Source organism: Ahaetulla prasina, chromosome 7 (genome assembly GCF_028640845.1).
Source record: "Ahaetulla prasina isolate Xishuangbanna chromosome 7, ASM2864084v1, whole genome shotgun sequence".
Lineage (NCBI taxonomy): Eukaryota > Metazoa > Chordata > Lepidosauria > Squamata > Colubridae > Ahaetulla > Ahaetulla prasina.
The window spans coordinates 70125382-70141655 of NC_080545.1; the positions used below are offsets into that span (position 1 = coordinate 70125382).

At 38.1% G+C, this 16274-nt stretch overlaps 1 protein-coding gene across 2 annotated transcripts in view; it reads right to left on the bottom strand.

The window, feature by feature from the left end:
• Window positions 1–3728: 3728 nt before the first annotated feature.
• Window positions 3729–16274, bottom strand: part of CSF2RB (colony stimulating factor 2 receptor subunit beta) — a 41721-nt gene continuing 29175 nt past the window's right edge. For both annotated transcript variants that reach the window (XM_058191429.1, XM_058191428.1), the window contains 6 exons: window positions 15481–15629; window positions 15216–15378; window positions 14421–14511; window positions 13021–13090; window positions 11177–11256; window positions 3729–9092 (listed from right to left, as the gene is read on the bottom strand). In XM_058191429.1, the coding sequence (XP_058047412.1) occupies window positions 8057–9092; window positions 11177–11256; window positions 13021–13090; window positions 14421–14511; window positions 15216–15378; window positions 15481–15629 (1589 nt within the window). In that variant the 3' untranslated portion in view covers window positions 3729–8056. The remainder of the gene's footprint in view (window positions 9093–11176; window positions 11257–13020; window positions 13091–14420; window positions 14512–15215; window positions 15379–15480; window positions 15630–16274) is intronic.

The window sequence follows — 16274 nt, forward strand, 5'->3', positions numbered from 1 at the left end:
GAGAGAATATTGATTGGAGCAGTGGTAGATTCCTCCCGGTTCTGTCCGGTTCTATAGAACCGGTAGTAAAACTGGTGGGAGACTCCACCCATCCACCATGATGTCATCATTGGTGATCTGCACATGTGCAGAAGCGTGTGTGCACATGCTGCAAACTGGTAATAAAGATAAGTAGAACCAGGGGTGGCCCTGGATTGGAGGATAGAAGTAAATATCAGAGAAGAGGTCACAACTAGCAGGCTGGTAGTATCATCTGTTGGAGGACTTGTAATATATAAATATCTCCAATATTTTATTATAGGGACATGGTGGCTCAGTGGCTAAGATGCTGAGCTTGTAGATCGAAAGGTCAGCAGTTCAGCAGTTCGACTCTCTCGTGCCCCATAATGGATGAGCTCCCGTTACTTTTCCCAACTTCTGCCAACTTAGCGGTCGAAAGCACATTAAAAAAAACATGCAAGTAGAAAAATAGGGACCACCTTTGGTGGGAAAGTAACAGTGTCCATGTGCCTTTGGCGTTTAGTCATGCCGGCCACATGACCATGGAGACGTCTTCGGACAGCGCTAGCTCTTTGGCTTTGAAACGGAGATGAGCACCACCCCCTAGAATCGGGAACAACTAGCACATATGTGCAAGGGGAACATTTACCTAATATTTTATTATCTGTCTTCCAGAAAAGCCTGGCTATAAAAACAAGGAGCAGGTCACATACAACAAGGCTGGGGTGCCATCCAGCAAAGCACTTCCCTCAAGGACCTCCAGTGCAAGCTCTTGGGACAGCTCCAAGAATCTGGAAGGAGATAAAACAAGAGACGAATTCCTCTGCCCAACACCTCCTTCCACACAGCACTTTCCAGCAAAAAGCCACAATAAACAGAACCACAATTCCAAAACTCCTGCTGTCCAATATATTCACCAGGAATCACCTAAAATATGTGTTGGAAGAAAGGATAGCTTCGAAAGCAAAATTTCTCTTGGAAATCACCTGAAGGGAAGCACTGCAGGTTCCCAAGACCATGCCAAGTCTGTCCAAGAAAAAACAGAACCCATCAGTTTTAATTCAGGTGAATCAACAGGCAAATTACATCATTCTGTACGAACTGAGTTGCTCAGCTCCCCCACAAGAAACATAAAGAGCAGCTATGAAGACACTGAAGAAGCCAAGACTGTTTTGAATGCCAAAGACTCCTTGGCTTCAGGTATACAAAATGTTAAAGTGGAAGGGAAGTCCCTTCAGGAAAAGAAAAGCAGTCTGATGCCTGCCAATATCAAAGCCAAATACGGCACCACAGTAGTGGAGAAGCTGATATCAGAGGAACAGGTAAACAAAATAATTTCAATTGAGGGCATGATCATTAATAGCACTCATAGTTGGTGCCCTTAGATCAGGGGTGTCAAACTCAATTTCATTGTGGGCTGCATTAGGGTTGTGTTTGATCTTGGGGGGGCATGGCCTGGGGGGGGCATGGCCAGCTTGACATCACTCTTGTTGGGCGCGCCTGTGATGGCCTGAACACTCTGCCAGCAAAAACGGTCTCAGTTGCAATGGCCTTCTTTGCAGGAGCTTGTGGGGGGTGCCTACGGCCCTCACGACCTCTGTTTTCGCTGCAGAGGCACTGCAGGCTGGTTCATTGCAGTTTCCAGGGCAGCCCCGTGGGCCAGATCTAAGCACCCAGCGGGCCAGATCCAGTCCCCAGGCCTTGAGTTTGACACCCTGCCTTAGATGTTTTGAACTTCGATTCGCATAAACTTCAGGTGGAGAAACCAAATCTTGGGTTGCCTTAAGAATAATAACTCAAGTTATTACACAAGTTTACGTGGCCCATTGCTGCCATCAGATGCACTAAATACAGATAATCCTTGACTTCCAACCACAATTGAGCTCAGAATTTATGTTGCTAAATGAGAAATTTGTTAAGTGAGTTTTCCCCCATTTTACGACTTTTCTTGCCAGGTTTGTTAAGGGAATCACTGCAGTTGTTAAGTTAGTAATACGGTTGTTAAGTGAATCTGGCTTCCCCATTGACTTTGCTTGTCAGCAGGTCACAAAAGATAATCACCTGACCCCAGGACACTGCAATTGTCATAAACTTGAACTAGTTGTCAAGAATCCAAATGTAAATCATGTGATCACAGGGATGAGACAATGGTTATAATTGTGAAAAATGGTCATAAGTCATTTTTTTTGTTGTAACTTTGAACAGTCACTAAATGAGCTGTTGTAAGTCAAGGACTATAGTGAGATAATGGAATATTATATATTTACACAAAGCTGCTGGCAAGGGTGAGAAAAGAGGAGAAACTGGTGCAAGGAGAAGTAAATGTCAGAATTACAGTAGCTGTTATCAGTTATATGCAGATATAAAGGAAGCAAGTTAAGAAAGTTAAATGTGGTAGAGACATTCTTGCAACCAAACATGGTTAGCATATATGTAAAACAGAGGTGGGTTTCAGCAGGTTCTGACCAGTTCTGGAGAACCAGTAGCGGAAATTTTGAGTAGTTTGGAGAACCGGTAAATACCATCTCTGACTGGCCCCGCCCCCATCTATTCTCTGCCTCAGTGGTGGGTTCCTCCCAGTTTGGTCCAGTTCTATAGAACTGGGTGATCTACGCATGTGCGTGCACTTCTGTTGCGAACCGGTAGTAAAGGTAAGTAAAGGCCCCGCCCCCGTCTATTCTCTGCCTCCGAGTCCCAGCTGATCAGGAGGAAATGGAGATTTTGCAGTAACCTTCCCTGCCACGCCCACCAAACCACGATCACAGAGCCAGTCGTAAAAAAGTTTGAATCCCACCATTCTGACACAACTGTGGAACATCCCATTTCCTTCTGAATCTGGACTGTGCTGTGTGGGAATGGCATGGTTTCTGGTCTTGAGGTTTCTAAAAAATAAATACTCTGAACTGGAAGGGATTTGGAGCATGATCCAGCCCGTTCCACCACCTCCTGGCTTGTTTCATCCAGAAAGCAATTTAAAACCTTCCAAATAGTTTCCAGCTTGCAGGATTTACTTTTGGAAACTCCCAGACTGATCCATAGAACTGCATGGTGCAGAAAAGTCTTTTCATACTCCTGAGGCTTTACAAGTTCAACAATCACTCACCTGAAATTAGCCTATGGTATTTGCTATGTTAGACCAGAAACTATTTGTAGAAAAAGCAATATAGGTTCCTGTGTTTTAAACATTTCTTCACAAGGCTAATTTTGAGAGTCACATGCATTACATTCTATTTATAATAATATCAATGTAGTTTGTATATTAGATAAAAAACATGCTTTTTGTTAATCTACAGCTTAGAAATTTATTTTTAGAAATGCATTCTCCAGTTAGGGCAGCCTTCCAGGTACTTTCCAAATATGTTACTCATATTGTTGTCCATCACCTCCAACCAGCATAGATAATGGTATCAAGCTGAGAAAAATGGTGCTAGGCTTTTTTATTTTCACCTGGAAAATTATGGTTACTTCAGTGATGCTTATCTGAAGAATACCTCTTGATTTATAGCTCTATCTTTTGAAGAGAATGATATTATATTGTAAGGAATTTATGTAACTGTAGTATAATGCTAAATATTAGCTGAATAATTAACCAGGGAGTTGGAAAGCAGCACCTCATTTACATCAAGAGCAATTTATAGTTTAAAGAAATGTATATTTGTGTAAGAAATGCTCTAAAATATTCAGTTATGTAACTGAAAAGACACAAGGCCAATGTCTCATCTATTTACAGTATCGATTTATATTTATTAAAATTATGCCACCAAATTTTTACAATTCACAGTCCTTTGCAACAATAAAAGCACAAAAATACATAATAAAATGGAAAGAATAAATAAATACGACAATCAACTAGGCAAAACGGTTCAATAAAAATATATCCATTTCAGACCACAGCAATCATATTATCCCATCCTTATGAAGTGGCGTTTGCTCTCAAAAGTTTTCAGAGTCGTTCAAATTGTTCAAATTTGAACAAATTTGTATCCTTACTTTTATGTACTCTGAGAGCGTATGCACCAAGACAAATTCCTTGTATGTCCAATCACACTTGACCAATAAATTATTCTATTCTATTCTATTCTATTCTATTCTATTCTGTTCTATTCTATTCTATTCTATTCTATTCTAAATTGAACTTTAAGAGGTCGGCTTTAATAGTTTTATGGAACAATGTCTAATTCTTCAGCAGTCTAGTTTCCATGGGGTGATTATTCTATAGGGAAAGGTCTATGACAGAGAAGTACCTAGGCATCCAGCAAAATTTTCACACCAAAGGTAAGAACTCCAGCCGGCTCTTGGAGAAGATGGTCCTCTTAGAGCCAAGTCATGTAGTGCTTTAAAAAAAACAAAACAATACTGTACCTTGTACTCTAAAATCTATTGATAGTTTTTTTTGTTTTGTTTTTTTTAACTTGCATTTATATCCCGCCCTTCTCTGAAGACTCAGGGTGGCTTACACTATGTTAGCAATAGTCTTCATCCTATTTGTATATTTATATACAAATTCAACTTATTGCCCCCAACAATCTGGGTCCTCATTTTACCTACCTTATAAAGGATGGAAGGCTGAGTCAACCTTGGGCCTGGTGGGACTAGAACCTACAGTAATTGCAAGCAGCTGCTGTTAATAACAGACTGCATTAGCAGTCTGAGCCACAGAGGCCCCTCAGTTTTTAAAAAGCGATCACAATATAGTGTAAAAGAACCAAAACATTCTCAGCCAGCAACATGCAAGCATTTTGCACCAATGAGGAGTCTTCCAAGTATTCCATTTATATCAAGTAAAGTGACAAGCATACAACTCTGATTTATCATTTAAGGACAGCTGTGTTTTATAAATCTTGATTTTTAAAGGGAAAAAAAATCCATTAAAATTGACTGCGGTCCAGTTAGGGTTTGGGGGTTTTTTCTTTTCTTTTTCTTTTTGATATAAATCCAAAACAAGAAAGCCTACTTTTGGCCAAATTCGATCAGCTTAACCATCTGGGAAGTGGAAATTGTCACTATTTTTTAATTTATTTTATTTAATTTTTATACCGCCCTTCTCCCGAAGGACTCAGGACTAGTCCTCTAGGTATGCTAAAACATGTTTGACAATGGCAAGCAACTTGGGATGCAATTAAATTTCATCATATCACACACACACACACACAAACAGATATGTATATTTTCCAGGCACGGCGTGCTCTTTGTGAAGCTGGATTGATCCAAGGACAGAAAAGACTCAGTGACTGGCCATTCAAATCTCTTGAGAACCCGATGACAGCTTCACCTTACGCTGATTATTATGAACTAGGTTATAATCTGAGATCCAACATTTTCCAAGGTGAGCTAGACAGATCTCTATGCTTCCTGTTTTGGTCTTACAGGTAGTCCTCGACTTACGACCATAAGTGGGGACCATAATTTCCATTGTAAGTCATTTTGGTCACAAATTGAGTCAGAACCTACTTTAGGACAATTTTTATGGTAGCTGTAAAGAAAACCACATGTTATTAAGCAAATCAGGTGGCTGCTAAGCAAATCCAACTTTCCCAATGGGTCTTTTTTGTTGGAAATTGGCAAAAAGGTTGCAGTTCATGGTTATATGACTGCAAGACACATTGCAACCAGTTGTAAATGCCAAGCACCCAAACTGCAATCACCTGAATGTGGGGGTGATAAAACAGTCAGAAATGTGACTACAGTTAATAAGTCACTTTTCTGTGGCTGTTGTAACTTTGAACAGTCATTAAATGAATGGTTGCAGGTTGAGGACTACCTGCAATGGTGGGATTCAGCCAGTTCACACCACTTCGGGAGAACCGGTTGTTAACTTTCTGAGCAGTTTGTTAAACTGGTTGTTGGAAGAAATCATTAGGGCAGAGAACCGGTTGTTAAATTACTTGAATCCCACCACTGACTACCTGTAATAATAGCACGATTTGGTGCTAGTAATTTAAGAGACCCCTTCTTCCTTCAGAGGAATCATTTTCACAAATAAACGAGTTGTTTTGCTTTTAATTTTTCTGCTTGTGGGATCAAACTGTCATCTTCAATGTAATCTGGGAGTTATTAACATGTTTTCTGTAGGCTTCTGCTTGTGCCAGTAACTATTTCAGTGGTAAGGGGCACTGAGCATTGTTATTCAAAACACTAAAGTTGCCTTTTGGGTGTTTTTGTTTGTTTGTTTGTTTGTTTGTTTTTCTGAATATGCAAATGATCATATCAAAAAGTACAGTATTTCTCCCAAGAAAAGATTTGAACCCAACTTCAAATTATAGTCAGCATCAGATATAAAAACCTGAAACTGTTTAAAATTCAATAACGTTTTCCTGTTTGTCCTCGATCTCTGTCGATTCCAGTGATTCAGGGCAAAAATTGTAATAGCAGAAGTGAACCATGTCCAAATATTCTTTCTTTAGGTGGACCATTAGAAACTAAAAGCTTGATGAAGGATTCTTATACTCCTGATGTAATAAAGAGGGCAGTACGGGATCCCAAACGTTGGCATGGAAGGAAGACTGATGATCTAGGTAAGGAAATCTGGGCACTACAGGGGACAACTAGAAGGAAACATGCTTAGCTTCTCTTCCTGTCAATGTTATGAATACATTACATCTTCGGTATTACTATAATCTAAATATTTAGATTTCATCCATTTCCTAGTTTACAAACCTCAAACTATGTGCTCAGGAACAGATTAAAAATAGTTTATATGAATTTCGGTACAGTATTCCCTTACAGTGATCCATACGTAATTTCACTACAATGTTTACAAAAGCAGTTTTGCTGTTGCTTTTTCACTGGTGGCTCTTTTCTAGCTTCTCCAAAAAGTTAAGGATGTAGAACTCAATTAAAAAAACACAACACTAATCCAGTCCAGCAATGATTCTGAATCAACATAAGGTTAGCATCAAAAAATTATGTGGAAAATTCTTGAATTTGTAGTTTGTCCAATAAATTTTGATGATGATGATTGTTGCTTTTGTTGTTTTGTATCTCATCAGGGAGATGGTTCCAGAAAAATGCCCTCAATCTTAACCTTCAGAAGGCTTTGGAGCAAAAATATGGGGAAAAGAACAAAGGCAGCAAATCCTAAAAAGGCATAAAAGAGGCATATGAGCCCTTGGTGAAAGTTATCTGCCTCTCCCTTGCAGTGAAATAAATCTCATTGCAGTCTCTGTCCTTCAATGTACATATATCTATATTGATAACGCTACAAGTAAGTTCAATTCAGATGAATAGGGAAAGCCTGTTTGTCTTACTACTGACACTTTATAGACACGTGATCACACAAATCTGCATATAAAGTTTTCAAAGGTCAAAATTATATCACTATTTGCTAATTTCAAGAGGCAACCAAATGTACTGTTCATGGATCCAGTTTAAAAGTTGGTGACTCTTCATTAGTCATGGAACAGATGAAAGCTTTGCAAAAACGTTACACAGAAGGTACAGACTTATTTTTAATTGCACATGGGGAAAAAAATCATAAAAATGGTTGGATAGTTCTGGGGTGGTTGATATCCTAAATAATCAGTCCAACTGCAGGCTGATATCTGCATAGGGAAGTCCAATCTTTATTGGTAGAAGTGGATGTAGTATGAAAACAATGCAATAGTGCCCAAAATATTGCCTCTGCAATGAGGACGTTTTCCATAGAAGCATGTTTTTGCAGGGTAAAGTTTTTATTAACAAAATTCATTGCACAAGACAATAATTATTGATTTGTTCCCAGCAGGCATTTCCTATCTAATAAGAGTTTGTGTTGCTGAGAATATGAAAGAAATCCAGTAACTGTTATATATCAAAAGCAAAGTCATATTGTTACAGTATATTTGTATCTATGTAAAAATTCATATTTGCACTTCTTTCTCCTGTATCCTCTATGCAGTAGATTGGATGGCCTTCCCTTTTGGGCAGGAGACCTAGTTTCCTTCTCTCTCTGACTTTGGCAGTGCATATTTTAACATCAGTTTGTTTTCTTCTGTGTAAAAAAATAATCCTCCCATAGCACAAAAGAGAATGAAATTATGTATTCGAAGGCTAGGGAGTTTTTATTGAGGAACATGTTTCAAATGTCTTGGCAGATCTGGGAGGTGACCTGCAGCTTACTATCAGCAAATTTTGTCTCCAAAGGGGATTTGGTGACTTTTTGAATGATTTCTGGAGGCTGGTGGCCCACAGGTGGTGCTTGATCCTTACAGTCTCCCTTGGTCTTAGAGCCAGGAAAGAAACAGTATTCACCTTCTTGATATAAGAAAACAGGGCTTCTGCCTCCAACACTGAATATAAGAATGTCCTGCTTAGATTCATCCATGGCAAAAACTAATTCATCCTTTGACACAGAACCCGAGGTAGCAGAAAAGCTCATAAGATAGTCACTAGATTCTTCCTGGGATTTTGCTGAGGGATCACCAATACCTTGGTCCATAACTGGGAGGATTGGTTTTGATGAATTTTGACATAACTCTGAATTTGAGAAATTTTCACTAGTTTGGGGCACGTGTGCAGAAACTGGTGCTGTATTAGCACAAGGAAGCATCCCTTCCTCTAAGGCCAACTCAGATAATGGCCATAAACATCCCTTTTCTTTGCTTATTGATAGATCTACTGTAGCAATGTAATCTAGTGGTAAATTTTGACAGTGGCTATTTGAGCTGGGAAGACACCCTATAGTTTTCTCATTCTTCAGCTGTCCACTTGCCTCCTGGGTTTGACTTGGTTCTTGTCCCATAGGAAATGACAGATTCTCTTCCACTTGCTGATGTACGTTAGACAATAAAGTATTTTCCTTTCCTCCTCCTGCCTGTTGCTGAAGAGACAAAGAAGGCTGTAATAATCCCATAGACTCCAAAGATACTCGGGTTTCCTTCATTTCTGAAGGAGTAACTTTCAAATCCTGCTGAACAGTATGTGCAACCAACTCCGCAGAGGAATATATGTATGGGCCATTAAAATCAAATATTTGTGTATTGGGATTAGGACAAATCTGGACAGAATTGGCTTTGTTGAGAAGCTCCATCTTTTTTGTATTCTGAGACCAAAGCAACTGTGGTGTTTTCTTTAACCCATCTTCAATAGCTGCTGGGCTGCCAATCAGTAATTCCCTGTAACCAAAGGACAATTATCATTGATAAAGAGAGCCTCAAATAGAAGACATCAAGGCTTAGATGAGAAAGAAATGTCAGGTGGGGCAATAGAAAAAGTCTTTATGATTTGTAAATAATACCTGCTCTGCTAGTTTAATAGTTACACAGAAATTGGTCAAATCAGCATGTGTAAAATCATTAAAACAGTCACTATAGGTCATCATTGACTTAGACCTCTAATTGAGCCTAGAATTATAGCCATAAGCTGTCAGTAACTGGATCACCATGTGATTGGACACAATTTTATAACATTTTTTACAGCGGTCATTAAGTAAACTCTACAGATGTTAAGCAAATCCATGTTATCCAATGCACATTTTTTGCCACGAAATGGAAGCAAATACTAGAAACCAGCAAAAAACTTCAAAAATCACACTACCCTGGAATGCTGCAAATAGCCATGAAGTTGAGCAGGTTGCCAAGTGGCCAAAAAGTAACCCCTGACTGCAGGCAGATGTGGCTGTCATAACTTCAAACTTAAGTCATAACTAACTTTTGGAGGAGGGTCCATTGTAATTTCTAACAGACATTTAGTGTCCAGTTTTAAATTAAGGACTACCTGTATATGACTATGTAACATTCATTGCTATAGTAACAGTCAATTTTTACTTCTCTCTCATGGACTAGAACTTCCTCCCAAAACTTCCTAAGTTTGTGATATTGCCCAACCTTTCCAAAATCTCAAACTGATGTACCATTATCATGAATTTTTGGGACTTGTGCATAGAGAAATGCAAAGTTGCTGTGCTGGATGGAATTATTGCACTACTGCATAGTGTTTCTTCAGAAATCAGTTTTATGAATTTATGGTCAAATTCCTTTTTTTTACAATTTCATAATTTTGCTCACTGACTGAATTTAAGATCCAGTCTACAGTGTTTTGTTTTGTTTAAGCTCATTATTATAATCTCTGGCTCCTCCATAAGCAAACAGCCTAATTCATTCTCCTGGTTATATTTTTCTTTTAATATTTTATGCTTCTCTATAAACATTTGCAATTTCTTTTTCAAAAGGACTGCAGCTTCTATAGGTTGCTAAGTAAACTGTCAGTCTTGAAGTATTTCTTGATAGATTGATTTCAGAGTCCAACTGCCTGCTTGTAAGTATAAAGTGCAAACCAGCTACCAGCTACAGAGGGCCAGAAAAGAGTTAATTGCTAACTCTATGAATCTACAAAACAGAGTACTCAAAACTCACTTGATCAGAAACCTCAGCAGGCAAGAAAGTATTGACTTTTTACTGAAAAGTTACTCAAGATGTGCAAATGCAAAAATATAAGCCGGTCTATGCTTTTCAATTTTCAATTTCACTTTTTTCACAAATCTGAACACCAAAGGAAATTACTGGACTTTTTAAAAATGGTAGCAATTAGAATCCACAAAGGATATTTTCTAAATATGATTAAAAAGCATTTGACTTTTCTTATACATTCCTAATATTTTGGGTTTTGCCTCAGTTTCAGATTTTTATATACAGTAATAATTAGAAGTCTATTTATTGTGTGTTTCTTCTAAAAGGTAATTGAATTTTGTGGAAATACTGTGAGTGTAGTTCCTTCCACGTACAAAGTATAGATCCCACCTGGCATAGATCTTAGCATACACCCTAGTTGTTAATAGCAATAGCACTTAGACTTAAATATTGCTTCATAATGCTTTACAGCCCTCTCTAAGCAGTTTACAGAATCAGCATATTGCCCCCAACAATCTGGGTCTTCATTTTACTGAACTCGGAAGGATGGAAGACTGAGTCAACCTTGACCAGTCAGGATTGAACTGCTGGCAGTGGCAGAGTTAGCCTGCAATACTTCATTCTAACCAATGCACCACTATCACTCTTTAAATAATTGAATATGGGTTTTCATAGATTAATCTGAGCTCTAATTTTTTCTCTTTGGACTCATGGTGTGTTGAACATTAATTAGCTCCACACAAAACACAATACTAGGGATTTCTGAGTTAATAGTTCACTTCCTTATAGTTTTCTGAAAATGCTTTGAACTGGACTTCCAAGTAGCGTGTTTCTCAGCTTTGTATACTCACCTCTCCAGTTTACTGGAATGGTGGATTCCTTCCTTTGCTAAAGCACTGGTGTCTTCTGAATGGCTTGCCAATTGCACTTTCTAAAATGAAACAAGAATAGATTGCAGCCCAATCTAGATTAAAATGCTAAAAGATATTCAAAAAAACCTGTAAACACAACACATTTGTAATACTGCATCCAGCTTTGATCACCACAATACGAAAAAGATGTTGAGACTTTTTAAAGGTTGCAGGGAAGAGCAACTAAGGTGATTAGGGGGCTAGAGACTAAAACACATGATGAACAATTGCAAGAACTTGGCATGATGAAGAAAAGGATTAGGGGGTGATATGATTGCAATCTTCTAATATTTGAGGGGCTGTCACATGGAAAAGCCAACATTCTCCGAAGTACCTGAGGGCAGGAAAAGAAGTGACAGAAATTTATCAAAGCAAGATCCAACCTAGACTTAAGGAGAAACTTCCTGACACAATCAGTGGAATGGCTTGGCTCTATCACTAACAGTTTTTAAGAAGAAATCAGAGAGCCATTTCTTTTGTAATGGGTCTCATGTTTGAGCAGGGGGTTGGACTAGAAGACCACCAAGGTGCCTTCCAATTCTGTTATTTTGTATTCTGTAAACCTAACCATCTCAACATGTTTTTCATATCTAGTAGCATCCTACAGCAGTTCTGTATCTAAAGACTTGGTATTCATATGCAACTGACTTCACACACATAGAATTCTTCTCTTCTACACTGCATGGCTTGTTTAGAATTCACATAAAGCAAGGTAAATCTAAGACTTGCTATTTTGAATAGAAAGTGGCTACAACAGCAGTTTCAAGCTAAGCAGGTTTAGGCATGCTTTTGCCTATTTCCTAGGCTGATTTATCCTTCTTACCCAGATTCCCCTGATCCGTCATTTTACATTTTTTTATAAGTGAATGTTGGGGAGGAACACAATATTCAGGGATATAAAACATGCCATTTGATTCCCCCAATTCCTAAAAAAAAAATCCTTAGTAATCCAAAAAACCCAAACAGAATAAATAAACTTTAACTAAATTAAGAGATTATCTTTTTTGGATTTATGAGCCACCGGTTCTTCTCCTCAGCTATTTGCTGCTGCATGTTGTCTACAATACTAGAAGTTCTGCAGAGGCTGGCAATCAAAGGGTGCACTGCAGACGGGCAGAAAGCGAGATGGTGCAACATTACCTATGCTAATATATTGTTGACTTAAGTAGTTAACCGTGTTGATCTTTAGGGAGGTGATTTTAAAAGATTAAATCTCTGGCCAAATATTACAATGTCTAAAACATAGGGAAGGATGTTTGTGAAATTATAAGCCATTATATGGCAACACACAAGATTGACCAAAATTAGGTCTTGCAATGGCGCAAAGACCCAGCCTATTTCATGGTACAGTAGAATAGTGTCTCTCTTCTCATTCATGTGCAAATTCCCATTGTTCAGCTTTAGGAGACTCCATGTGACTTTTTTTCAGTTTGGGTTTGTTTCTTCTTTTGCATCACCATATGGGCCATATGCTTATGTCCTTCTAGATTTGAATTCCCCAGCATTGTAGACTGAAGGGCATCAGGTTCCACCAGTTATTTGGATGTGCCCTAAGAACAGCCTTTTCCAAGTTTGGCTCCCAAGACATCATTCCCTAGCAGGGGGTTAGCCCTTGGCCAGGGTGTGATTTAACATCAACCCTAGATTCTGTTTGTCTGCTAAAAAAAATCTGATTTAGATAATTTCATATTTCTTTCATTTTTTTTTCTTTTTATGACCCTGTTATTTTGGCTTAAAAGTGTATTATATGCTAATAAATCATGTTTTAGGAAAAACTTTCTTACCGTAAAAAAATTGGGGAGAAGAAACGTCTTTGGAGGACTTGGAATGTTTGCTTCCCATTTCTTTTTCTTGCTGCAGCAAAAGCATATATTTAATTGAGAGAATTCACCAAGATTATACTTGCTTCTGTTCAACCAGCACCAAAACCTCACCTTTACTTTGGCAGCTGCCACACAAAGACAATAGTAAGTGGGCAGTCAAGTCCTCACTTCATATTCACTGATATTCCAGCTTTTGCTGCTATTCTACTTATCTTAGGTAATTTCCTTTGCTTTAAATCTGGATGTTACAAGATATCTCCTATCTTTCTTTCAAATCACCTTATTGGCTGAGCTGCTAAAATATGAATCCAATAAAATCTGAAGGATTTAGGACCTGCTCCAAATCCTGTAACTGAGGACAGCAGAAAAGAGTGATATGAACCAAAGAAGCAGGAGCCAGTGGCAAAATGGAAAGGGGCAATATTTGGCCCAGGCTCTAAAATCCTTAACCCCATCAGACAGTTTCACTTCAAAATCTCAAATGAGGCTCTGGCTCCAGTTCATTACTTTATCTGTTTCCATTTTATAGTTACCCATGACCTTTGAGGACCTCCCTCCAAAAAATGAGTAAGCACAGGAGAAAGAACTGATTGAATTGGATTAGAGGTAGAAATCGCAGATTGAAGATGGCTCTATGAAACTTGGAGTTGACGACTGTAGCAAAGAACGAAGAGAGGTCTGGAACCTCTCCAGATAAGGAAGAAAAGGGAGATTGCCCAATGTGCTCTATATATGCCTTGTGGTATGACCAGAACAATCTGGAACTGAACACACTCAAAACCGTAGAAATGGTGGTAGACTTTAGGAGAAACCCCTCCATACTTCCACCTCTCATAATACTAGACAACACAGTATCAACAGTAGAAACCTTCAAATTTCTAGGCTCTACCATTTCGCAAGATCTAAAATGGACAGCTAACATCAAAAAAGGACAACCAGGAATGTTTACAGAATCCCTGCTTCTGTACTTGCCACCTCCAGCTGCAACTGTTAATTACACAAGAAGCCAGCTGATATGGTAAATAAGTGGAAAACCCACACAAAATCAGCAGGCTGCCTAACCACCAAGCCTCTCTTTTGGTCATCCAGCTAATCACAGTTTACAATGATTTCTAGTGGGTGGGCTTTGTTTCTGTGAGAAATAAAGGACGAGATAGAAAAATAATCACTTGACAGCTATAACTCTGTTCCAACCTTTGATTGCTGTACTTCATGTAAGCTCCTGAATCAAGTATGCTTCTGCTCCAACTGACCTATTCTGTATGTTCTTTGGATGATCTGGTCTGATTTTAAACTCAATGCTTTCCTTTAACTTTCCCACCTCTGTTATGCCAAGGTGTTAAAATGTACATCAGGCATACCTGAGAAGATACTTTTGGCAAAAGCAGATTCCTCCCATCATCAGAATGATACAGACCACTGTTATTAGCAACATACCCCAGAGAGGAAAACCTAAAACAGAATAGAGGATAAAGAAGAAGAAGAAGAAAATCAATTAAATGAACTATTAAAGCAAGTTTTAGGAAGAAAAGTACAAAAACAATCAGATCAGATCACGGCACAGTGTGGAATTATATCCGAGCGGGTGGCCTTTGAAGATGCCTGGAAAACTACACGTCATCGTCCAAGATACTGTTCCATTTCTACTACAACCTGACAAAGAAAAGATATCTCAGGTGTTTAGGCAGGAATTTTCACAGCTCTACCTGGAGAGCTTAGGGACCGAACCTGTGATCTTTTTGCATGCAATCACATAATTTGCACAGATTGTTTTTGTTTTTTAAATAGTTGCATAACTGCAGCTTATTTCACCATTTTCGTTATTTCTGTTCCTTAATTCAGAGCATTTATTTCTAAATTATTTCAGTACTTTTGATGAAAAGCAGGATCTAATTGATGTTTTGAAATAAATAAACAAACAAGATGTGTGTGTGCACATGCACACACCACTCCATCCACAAAAGATCCCACTGTGATATTGTTTTGAAAAAAAATAAATTAATTTGCTACATATGTGGTTCATCACAATCTGAGTGACTCTGGGTCACAACCCAAGCCAAATGCATGCATTATATATTATATTTTGTCTTCTGAAGATAACATAAACTATTTGCCGATAAAGACCAAAAGAAGATTAGTGTGCACTCTTAACTTACCACTGGTGGTTTGCCAGCCAAATTCTTCACTCCATTCGCTCCAATAACCTTTATAATCAGGATCACTTACTATTGTTCGCACCTTTGCTATGTAATTTTTGCCTGGTTTCAGGAACTTTGAAGTGAAGATAAATTCCGGGTTTCTAGCATTCTCTACTCGGGCCTGAGAGGAAGGAAAAAAAGATAAGAGCGGGAAAATAAAATTACTTGAGGGCAGACAGAAACATAATCTGTTTGCTGTATGAAGCAATCTATTCCCTCTTACCTCTAAAGGTTTCCCAGTTTCCCAGTATGAAATCTCATATGTCTTTTGCAAATTAAACACTCTATTAATGATTTTGGAGTCCCAGTGGAGGATGTACTTAGGACCATCAATTACTGACATGGACAGGTTATAAGGTGGTTCTGGCTTGACTAGAAGAAACAAAAGAATATATCAAGAGATTCATCAATTTAATTATTATAAGATTCTAACTCTCTTTCAGGCTCTAAATACATTACATCCTCTCTAATTCTTTCCCTCATTAGATTTTTTCTGAATTTCATGTTGAAGAAGAATATTCCTAATATTGGTAAGCTCTTATTTTAAAAAAACCACCTGATTCAGATGATATGCTTGTACATCTGCCTAGGTCAGATTCAAAGAATTATTTTTTCATAACATCCCAGTATATAATTTTAATTATCTGGGAAGAGAAAAAAAAAACTGGCAACTTTAATTCAGCATTGTAAATAAAAGAATTACATACAAGGATTCAAACTCAGAAGTAGAGTTTCACTTTCTTTCATTTGAATATGTATGTATGTATGTATGTATGTATGTATCAATAACTGGGTTTTTTTAGCAGAAATATGCAAATACTAATAAATTCATATCAATAGAAAACCAAGCAAAAGCCTTAGTCAGCTGGAACAACGATCACCAATGAAACATCCTTTGCTGCCCTCTATCATGTGTAAAAGAAACTAATTCTGAGTTTTAGACAACTTTATTAAGCTAAGTTGAAGTTTATCCATCTTCTCGTTACCAAGATTGAGAAATTCTGTTTTGGACAATTC